Source organism: Camellia sinensis, chromosome 11 (assembly GCF_055761805.1).
Source record: "Camellia sinensis isolate YWXY chromosome 11, ASM5576180v1, whole genome shotgun sequence".
NCBI lineage: Eukaryota > Viridiplantae > Streptophyta > Magnoliopsida > Ericales > Theaceae > Camellia > Camellia sinensis.
Genome location: NC_138971.1, coordinates 150,563,552 through 150,574,301, shown reverse-complemented (window position 1 = coordinate 150,574,301; position 10,750 = coordinate 150,563,552). Strand labels below are relative to the sequence as shown.

At 34.3% G+C, this 10,750-nt stretch overlaps 1 protein-coding gene across 14 annotated transcripts; it reads right to left on the bottom strand.

Annotated features, from left to right (window-relative positions):
* Positions 1-1,209: 1,209 nt before the first annotated feature.
* Positions 1,210-9,979, bottom strand: LOC114270293 (inactive poly [ADP-ribose] polymerase RCD1). 14 transcript variants are annotated; one of them, XR_014344794.1, is made up of 14 exons: positions 9,451-9,975; positions 9,288-9,346; positions 8,400-8,462; positions 8,223-8,303; positions 8,001-8,120; positions 6,175-6,456; positions 5,988-6,073; positions 4,530-5,776; positions 3,865-4,106; positions 3,431-3,534; positions 3,166-3,360; positions 2,365-2,553; positions 2,155-2,250; positions 1,210-1,484 (listed from the first exon to the last, which is right to left on the bottom strand). XR_014344794.1 is itself a non-coding variant. In XM_082895877.1 (13 exons), the coding sequence occupies exons 8-13, from the start codon at positions 5,660-5,662 to the stop codon at positions 1,428-1,430; spliced, it is 1,821 nt and encodes a 606-aa protein (XP_082752003.1). In that variant the 5' UTR covers positions 5,663-5,776; positions 5,988-6,073; positions 6,175-6,456; positions 8,001-8,120; positions 8,223-8,303; positions 8,400-8,475; positions 9,288-9,346; positions 9,451-9,975; the 3' UTR covers positions 1,210-1,427. The 14 variants fall into 14 exon arrangements, 10 of the variants coding, with proteins under 10 accessions (XP_082752003.1, XP_082752002.1, XP_082751999.1 ...); XR_014344793.1 differs by lacking the exon at positions 8,400-8,462 and having other exon boundaries at positions 9,451-9,977; XM_082895877.1 differs by lacking the exon at positions 3,166-3,360 and having other exon boundaries at positions 8,400-8,475.
* Positions 9,980-10,750: the final 771 nt, after the last annotated feature.

Here is a 10,750-nt window from a genome sequence, read left to right as displayed (position 1 = left end):
AACTAATAGAACAAACATCATCTATAATTATTTCACTTTTTCACTCACAAACATTATATTCAGCTATCAAAAAATTTCACTATCTTCTCCAATACAAATATTTTAACCCCACTAAAATAATCAAAAACTAAAATAACTTACTAAAATAGTCAACTTCCCAAACAAAGCCCAAATGAAAGGAGCTCTAATTTTTTCATCAAATCAAGAAGACTTTAACATTTTATCAAATCTCACAAGTAACTGTTAGTAAACGACAAGATGAATACTGGTCAATCAATCAAATAGACAACCAAATTGAAAAAAATTTAAAAAATTTTACACATGACTTTATGTTTTTATTAAATCTCACAAGTGACCGTTAGTAAACGGCCAAATAAATGACTGGCCAATCAATCGAATAGATGACCGAATTAGAAAACACTTCAAAAAAATTTACACTAAGCCAATCGACCGCCCGACATCCTCCCAATCATCCTCTCGGTCAACTAGTTGTTTGATGAAAATTGAAAATTTAACATTAGTAACGGATGAAACTTTTAACCCAAATATTTACTCAAATTTAGTGGGGAAAAAAAATTATTGGAGATATTCTCAGATTGTTTGGGAATGTACTAAATAAATATACTTATTTGACAAATACATTTATTTGAGTCACAACACCTCTCTCATTTTCTGCACATCTTTTCATAAAAAATTAAAAAATATACTAAATTACCAAACCTCAAAACCATAAAAAACTCGTTCAATTAACAAACAAACAGAGCTCAAATAAATTTTAAATGAGCTGAACTCTAACTATTCAACAGCTTTCATTGACAGACCAATCAAAGAGAATAATTGGAAATACATAGTGAGAAACGCAAGTACATACAATGAAAGTCAGGTTTTCAACTCCCAATCACAGAAATGATCAATCGCCTAAACAAAAAAGTATATCGGTTTTGCAATAATAATGGCCAAAAGCAATCTATTAGAAAAAATGTCTTTGAATTACAAACACATTTGGTTGTCAAATAAGGCTGCTTTAAAATAAGATATATTCAACAATTTGACAATTACATGATTTTTATTTTTATTTTTTTTAAAAAAGAGTTCTTTCTTTGACCTGATATAAGATTGAAAATTTCAAACTCCATAGCTCACTTCTAAGTTCAAAGATTCTAAATCAAGTAATTGGCAACAAAATAATATAATTTGCACAACCGAGCATGTCCCCAGCAAAATGTGATTTTTATTCAAGGGATACATAGGCATTACCATTTGTGTCTCCACCATTCTGTCACACATTTGAACAAAGCATGCTTTCATTGCAAAATGCACAAGATCAACAGGTAGAATACTAACCTAAACTGAGAAAAGGAAAGGAAATACAAGCAAATACCATATACCGCGAGAATAATAAGAAAGCCAACCGGGTATTAAATGCCTCAACATTCTTGCTCCTCCTTCGGCGCTTTCAATGGGCACATCGAATTGGATGGTTGCTGCAAACATAAAATACAAGGGATAAAGACCTTCGAACTTAAAAGTTCTTAACAAATGCATAATGTCACCCAGTAACACTCCCAAGTCCTAGCCCATGTTTTATGAAGTATGTGCATGCAAACTTCACTCAGCAGCTAAAAAAAACTTCTCCACACTAAACAAAATTGTCAGTGTTGCACAGGCACTGTCAAAGTAACAATTTGTATGTAGAGATTCAACTAAGGTGAGTTCAGATGGCTGAGGGCCTATCCAAGCTCAGCTTGAGCTGTAGAGGGATTTGCCAAAACGCAGCCTGAGACTGACCTCTAGCCCGAATTGACTTGCCCGAGCCCGAGCCCGAGCCCGAGCCTAAGTTTATCTAAAAAAAATATGGTTTGTATTCGGCTTGTGTTGTTGAATTCAACAAAAAACAAAAAACTGTCTTCAGTTGAGTCGTCCTAAACTGATGTATTAAAAACAGGTACCATTTACTTAATTTATGCTACAGTTATCCAGCCTAAAGCAATAAGCATCCAACAAGATTTTTAACAAAAGAAAACCATCACTTCCAACGGCAATTGGTTTGGCATGAAAGTATAATTAGCAAATGTAATAGATTATAACTACTAGTTAAATAAAGCCCCAATCAAGCAAGGTTACACAAGATTAACAAAACAGATCGAATCATACCTTACACTGGAGACTGGCTATTGTAGATCTCAACAACTGATCCCCAACTATCGATCTCAACTTTTTAATAAAATCATCCCGACTAATTTTCTTGCTCTAATAATATTTCCAACGAGACAGAAAAAAGAAAAAAAGAAAAGAAAAGAAAAGAAAATTAGAAAAATATTAAGTAAAATCAAAAAGGAAGAAATAAGAGATAGTACAACATACCCTGAATAACTCATAGTGAACATCCACCAATTTCATATCCTTAGGAGCTACTTTACTTGAGATAGCGCCAAACAACAAAGCGAAAGGCATCCAAGGGGATTTAGGAATCTTCATGGTGCTCGAACCAACACTGCAGGCCTTTCCCTGAGATTTATTCTCAACATCTTGAGATGCATGGCAATTTTTCTCCTACGAAACAGTGAGTGATACTATCAAAGAAGGAAAATCTCCTTCATAATGACAAGGAGAAACCAAACACTACAAACAAAGGTTAGCCTACCAAATATTGACATGCGAATAATTTACGAAAACATATTCTCAAATCATAAAGACCAGATAAGAGGAGACGGATAACAAAGTCATTCGTCAGCAATAACTATTAACAAGTACATATGAAAATTGGTCTACTCCTCACCATTGCTTGAATACTTGACATTCCCAAGAATGTAAAAGAATAATAATTTTTTTTATAAATAATAATGCTTATTTATATACCAGCCATTAAAACAAAGGTGCAATAGAAAAGCCCTGGTAATGTTTGTCCGATAATCTAGTTATATCAATTATACCCATACCATGCCATGGTCTAAAAAGTGAAATCTAATCCCCATCCAACATTTTGGGCTGTCATAAAGCATAATGCTCTCTAATTGATCGACTAGTGAACAACCAAAGTTCAAGGTTGTATATATCCACAAAGTGTTTGTAATAGTTATTCCAACCTTTTGCAAGTATGCAATTCTATCACACAACATGGTAGCAGTTAGGCCATAATCTTATCTCCAGTAAAGCCAGCCAAACCTCTTTAGCGGGGCCAGGCCTACTTGACAATAAAGATCTCAAGCTTTAGCTCAGCTCCTGGACAATTCCAGTCATAGAGTTATGGTGTCGTGGTGCTATCAGCTTGTGCAAACACAAAGCACTTCCACTTGCTCCACAGATTAACATAATAAGCAGAAAGGACCCAGATTTGTTATCATCACCATCAAAAAATTGCTGCCCACTAGATAAAATTAGCAAAGAATGACCCACAATAACAAGAAACTTGATGCATGCAAACACTTACTGATACAACTGAAGATGAATTTAGCTGGAATTGACCCCGATGAAGTCCCTGACAAGCAGCAACCCCAGCAATGTTAAACCTGCTTTCTTGCCCAACCAGAGCTCCTGTAGCAACATTGAAAAGTTCCGCAATCCAATACTTAAAGATGTCTCAAATATAATTAAAATTTACTAAAATCAACACCAAAAAAATATTAGATTCATACACCTCTTCTAAATGTGTGTCCCACTGACACACTAATGAGTGATTGATTATAAGTGCTAAGCTGGATTCATCCATAAAATGAATTAACCGTCTTTGTACCAATGAATGGCGTGTATCAAGCCAGTGGCCACACGAACAGAAAGAGGTATATGATACCTTCTGCTAAACTTGGAATACAAATCATGCATTAACTGTTAAACAGAAACATTAAATGAGGTATCAAGTAGCACCTTCAGCACTGTGGGACATCTTGAAACTGATAACATATTCTGGATAGATGTGTGTGTTCATATTCATGTTCCAAACAATATAATGAATAGGATTTTGCAGATCATCAACTCCACTATCAAAGTTTTCACTACTGGGATGAAATTGTCCAGATTCAGGATGAACAAGTTCCATTTTTCCCAATATGACACGGCAAAACACCAGATGGCGTACTCCATTTTCGTCAACATCACAGTAACTTGAACTGTAAAAACAAAAATGTTGAATACTTCTCGAAAAGCACATTATCAACAGGAATGAACACGAGAGAAAGGAAAAATGAAATATTTCACAAAAAGAAACACAAAACTATAACTATCCATGGGATCATCTGAATCCAAGAGCCAGCCATACATATTGTGTTGTTGCTTATACAAATCTAAATAAAATAAAAAAGCAAAGCAATTTCACTTTACCCTCTTGTGGTTTGGCCAATGTGCGGATGACCCCCTCGACATTTAGAAATAACCACAGAAGTTAGTGTGCATTTTAGTCCACAAACCACATGGGGGTTGTGTGGTTATTTTCAAATGAGGAGAAGGTGATCCACACAACCCACATGTGGACGATACATGGGTCAAGCCATAAGGGAGTAAAATGAAATTTGCCAAAAACAGTATATCCAAACCTGGTGAGGACACCCTTCATAGATGTGAGGTGAATTCCGATACCAAATGTGGTCTTCATTTTGGATCCACAATGTGCAAGCCCATAAATCATGAGGCTAGACAGTGCATCTTTGCTAGAAGCAAGCCATGCATACCGAACATTTGGATCTCCACGACACTTTTGGGTGATCTCAACCTGTTTCTGAAAAATTTCCCAGCGAGTTTGCATAAAATTACTGGTGCATTGGTTAATTTCAAGTATGTTTGCATTTAAAGATGGGTTCAGGCCCTCGACAAACATGTTTCTCACAATTTCTGAATTCACAATTTCACAAACACCTTCAAATTTAGGTGATAAATGTCCACCAATCTGTTGAACTTGCTCAACCACCTCTTCAATTTTTGCATCAGAATTTTTATTGCAACCGTCATTAACACCCAGCTCATTGTGACATTCAACAAGTTTTTGGCCAATTTTAATCCGCTTAGCAGAAGCATTAGACTCTTCCACACATTCCTCCAAATTACAGCTACTGACTCCATTTATTTCAATTTGAAGATGTAAATTGATTTCACGGGCCACATTTGGCTCCAGAGAAGCAAATTCTTCATCTTTCTGTAACTCAGATTGGTTGCATTCATGTCTTCCACTATCAGTGGAGTGTAATTGCGGAAAAAAGCAGCTACCTGCTTCATCAATCCAGGCAATAGGTTTCTGTAAACCTGTCTTCAAGTCTACTTGAAGCATATACAGGATATCAAGCATTAGATGGCATTCATTGAATTGCACCTCAATTGCTGCATTCTTCATTCGAAAATCTTCCCGAACCAACTCGAGAATCTCCTGAGGAAAGTCATTCCATTCACCATTCTGATAAAACAGCAAACGCTGTGGCAGTCCACTTCTCAAAAAATCTGAATAGTTCTTTACTACAGATTTTTTCAAGTGTACCCCCCCGCACTTGGTTTTGCATCCATCCAATCTCTTCCGCTTACCAAGCTTGTTAAATAGTGAGGGTCGCTTGGGCTGAAGTGACACCACCTTGTGCCTCGCTCCTATAATGTTTGCAGCACACTGAGCTGCCCGCCTTTTCTTCGAGTCTACAACTATTCTATGACCATTATCCAATACTTTAACCCACTTTGATGCCATTTATCTACAATGGCAATCCTTTATTTACAAACTATAATCCATAAGGTTAACTGGTACTAAGCCTTCTACTAAAGATCCCCAAAAAATGATGCCATAGAGAAGAAATCGCAAATCCTGAAGTAAAATCAAATCAGATAACATATCATACACAATTAATATGTCTGTTACGCATATCTGACAAAAAAAACATAATATTTCAAGGAAAATATTGTAAAAGAAAGATTTAGACATACATGCACACCAGTATAGAACAAATAGGAAGCAACAATTCCAACCCAAACCAGTATAAAACTATAAAATGTTGATACAAACTATATTTACTTACTTTTTTGGTCAAAGGTAATCAACATAGTGGATGTATACCATTGCAATTAATGTCATCGGTCTTAATCCAAGGTTAAGTGATTGCCACTACACAAACATTTGAACTGTATCATTGTCCATTGACACCAATCTAGATGGATCCATAACATGGACACTGTCCAATTCATTTCCACTGATACATAACTTACAGATTTATTACTAGGCACAATTTGTGTGTTGACATACACCAGTGCAATTAATGCCATCAGTCATAATCCAAAACGAATTTTGACCACCCTCAGAAGGGCTATTATTAGTAAGTGCTTGCCACCATTGAAAAATGAAATGAACTAGATCAATATCAATCCACCCAGGTGCTTGATACCGTGGACACCATCCAATTCAGTTCTTCTAGTAATAGAGAACATTTGGACGGATGTATTACAAAAAGAATCAAATTTGTGTCAAGCAGGTGTAATACAGCAGTAACCCTGTTGTATAATTAAAAGACAAAATAAGGGCTAAAATAGCCACAAAAGACAAAATAGGCTATTTTAGCTATAACAAACAAAACATCACATACAACGCATAATCATTACACTCTTCTCTCACAAAAAAAGTCAAAACAGCCAAAAAGCCCATCCCAAACCAAGCTTTTTAGCCCAGGCTAAAATAGCCAAAAAAAGCCAACCCATTTCCCAAACCAACCCTAAACAACCCCAATGTCCTTAATTAAAAAATATATTCACATTGCCATAGTAAAATTACAATTACATAGTTGGGTAATAATAAATAAGAATTAGGCACATAGTTCTATTTATAATTTCTTATTAGCCAAAATACATGTCGTCGTTATACTTAAGGCCTCGTTTGGAATGTTACTAAATTAGCCAATTAGTCAAAAAGTTACTAAATTAGCCAATTAGTCAATTAGTCATACCAAAAAGTCAACAATTATGGCTTCTCTCTACTTTTTGCACAGCTTTTCGTAATTAGTTAAAAAGTCATCCCAAACATACAAGTTTTTTTTACCTACCTTTTTAGCCAATTAGCCAAAAAGTTACTAAATTAGCCTGTTCCCAAACGAGGCCTTAATGGTTATGTTTGGTTTGGTTTGATTTCAGAAACTTATTTCATAGTTTTTTTTTAAAAAAATTAAAAATTTTGGTGAAAAAATTAAAAAAATAAAATGCTCCTATCATTTATATATAATTTTAACATTTGTAAAGCTAAAAATAATTTTTAAAAATTTAAAAATATCTTTTAATATTTATTTTTATCAGACCAGTTTTCATTTTTTCAAAAAAAAAAAAAAAATGATCCACCATGGTGACATTTAAGGAAGAAACTGAAGAAAAAAAATTTCAAAAGTTAACAAAAACAGAACTCGAAAAATAAGTTCAGAAAAAATGGTAACAAAAGTGAAAACTCTCCTGAAGAAAATTGTGACATGAAAAAAAAGTGTATACACAGACATAAACTTATGCGAAGTCAACTACAACCAAACAGTAAAAGAACACACAAAACTTGATTTACGAAACAGAAATATGAATTCAAAGGCTGGGCTTATCAATCTAAAAAGACTAAGTTGATATCAGAGTTGTCATATAAAATAGAGTTATGTGCCCATGATGTATACAGTATACTTATACAGAAATGTTAAACTCCTCCCAGAGAACAACATCAGATTAAATTATTTTACCTCAACAATAGCCTCAGACCCATTTTGGTTAAGTTTGCGCTCATAATTTACCAAGCAGGAAAAAAAAGACATCCATCAATGTTTTCAACTTTTCAAATTAACCAATGAGCTAAATAGCAGATTACAAGTTTTGGCACCCATGGGAAGACAAGTCAAAAACAATGGCCAGTAATTGAAACTTTTAACATAGCAAAAGTCTAAAACATCCAATCATAGTATTATTAATCAGACTACAAGCAGACACTATTTGAACATGACCAGCTTTAATGTCATCCCTCAAAAAATAACATTAATAATGGCACTTAGCACATCATTGCAACTGCAAGAACATACCAAATTCTTCAAACTAACACCCAATTCTGTACAAGTTTCTCGTCCCCGAGCCATCTGCACAAAGTCGACGAGTTTTTTTCTAGCTACAAACTCCCAAGCAGCTCCAATACTTACAGTCCTCTAAAATGCAACTTTTTGTTAGTGACAAGAACTACTAAAATAAAGAAATTAAAAACATAATAGAGAAAAGTAAAATTTGCAAATAACCGTAATCCAATTTACCTTGTTCTCTCTGGTTCATACGCACATGACCCCAATTTTGTTATCTCTTTCAAATTACCCAGACTCAGCGTCAAATTTTTTCTGTGTTCAAATACAACATCAACTTTATATGAGTAATGATTTACAAATTAATAAATCTTACAAAACAAGCAAAATATTCACTAATGTGACACCTACCGCATTATTACAATGGGTCCTATTTCCATGTTGGGTCCCATTTCCGATATCAAAGTTTCATTACTGCATGATGTGACTAATGAAAGCTCATAAAATTTGTTAATTTGTACAGTCGTTTTTGGTAATATTTTTCATGACATACTTATCCACACATAAAGAAAAATGATATTTTTACTCCATTCACGACATACTTATCCACACAAAGAAAAATGATATTTTTACTCATTTTTTCACCTCCTATGTGGATTCACACAACAAACATAGGACGCCCATATCAAGAACGATATGTAGATGACATTTGTTGTTTGCACCCACGGAGGAGGTGAAAACATAAATACATGTGGATTTCAAAATAGAACTCTAGAAAATACTCTCCTTGTTTGGCTAGTTTTTAAAACAATTTTATAGTTTTTTGTTTTTCGTATTTATCCCTTTAACAAACTTTTTTAATATTTTGATCAATTTTTTTAACTTTTTAGATTATGCAATTATTCTAGGTCCACCTAAACAATAAAATATTTTGTACAAAAAAACTGGAAAAAAAAAAATTAAAAAAAGAAGAAGAAGAAATGTGCTAGTTTTCTTTTGCCTTCATTTTTTTTCCTAGATTTCTTCACAAATATTTTGCATTTTTTTAAAAAAAAATTTCAAACCAAAGAAGACGAGTATTTAAAATGAAACTTTAATTTCCACAATATAATTACTTAAACCGAAAAATAAAATAAAATAAAACGATCGAGCTATCACTCAAATTCAAAACTTTAAATACAAAACAAAAGGAAAAAAATCACTATATCTCAAAAAACCACCAACAGCCTTGACCAATAAATCAAACCTTCAGACCGAGTAAGACTTGAGAAATTAAACAAATCTATACATATAATATACCCAAAAACGAGTCTAAAAGCTCCGATCTGTCAAATTCCTACAAAATCCCCAAATTCAACCTGAAATTGCACAAAAAACAAACAATTTCGCAATGCGTCATCAGATTCCGAACCCTAAAAATCAAAATTATCTAAAAAAAGAGATAGATCTGCGATTTTTTTACCTAATTGCGATGAAAATCGGAGTGTTCTTGATGAGGCGGGCTTGGATTCGCCGCCGTCAACGTCGTCGTCTCGGAGTCGGAGAGAGAAGTGAAGGTGAGTTGTGGGGGGACGAAGGGGGGTGAGGACGAAACGACGACGTCAGACGGCGAAGAAGAAGACCAAATGGTGCGACTCCATTGAAGATTCTTCTCTTTTTTTTCTCTGCTATTAATGGGGTTTTGCTTGAGCGTAAAGACAGAAAAGGAAGAGAGAGAGAGAGAGAGAGAGGGTCGCTGATCTGGACACCTCTCGTGGGTTCGAGGATTATGAGGTTGAGATCCGACGGTGGTGTATGAGTGTAATGAAACGATGTCGTTTAGTTGAGGAAAGTTTGATACGACGACGGGTTGGCTGTTTAGAGAAATTATAGTTTGCTCCAGAGGCAAATCCAAATAGTACTTCAACATGTATTTTATTGGCTAAAATAGCAGGTCCTATCATTTTTTATCTCTTATGAGAGGATAACATGATAAATGTCATGATTTGTGTGGTGTGGGGCAATGCTTCTGCACCACTAAATAACTTCTCGTGTGTTTGTGACTTTTTAATTTTCTTGGTACGACCGAGTCAACTCAGTTTTATTGACGGGTCAAGTACTGCGTAATTTCACCCAAAAAAAACAAAAGAAAAAATGAAAAAGGAAAAGAAAATGTGTGACGGAACATGGTAGGACAAAGTGAGAGTTATAATTGAATTGAGCGTAGTGGCAAGAAAAATTATACCCACAAAATAATAATAGGGAAAATGCTAGAGGTCGTAAATTTTCTACCAAATAAATGATCAAATGTCTTACATGGGTGTGGGGCCCACAAAATTACGGACCCCACACTCATGTGAGACATTTGGTCATTTGTTTGGTAGAAAATTTGGTGTCCCTAGCATTACCCTAATAATAGAGTAATGATTCATCCTCCCTTTTCTCACCACTCCTTTGACCTCCTCTCTCTCATTGGTCACTTTTTCTTTTCTTTTTTTTCTTTTTTTTCCTACTCCACCAATCACCCCATGTCACGTGACAAAGGAGGTGAGGGGTGACCCCCAAAAGGGGGTCCCAAGCATTATTCATAATAATAATATACTAGTGATAATTCGTGTTATGTACGGATAAGTAATAAAAAATTATAAATAATGTTAAATATGTTAGAAATTAATAATTAAATAATGTTAAATATGTTAGAAATTAATAATTAAATATTATAATATTAATTTAAATGGGTATTGAAATAATATATTTAATAATTTTATTATATTTAATTAAAT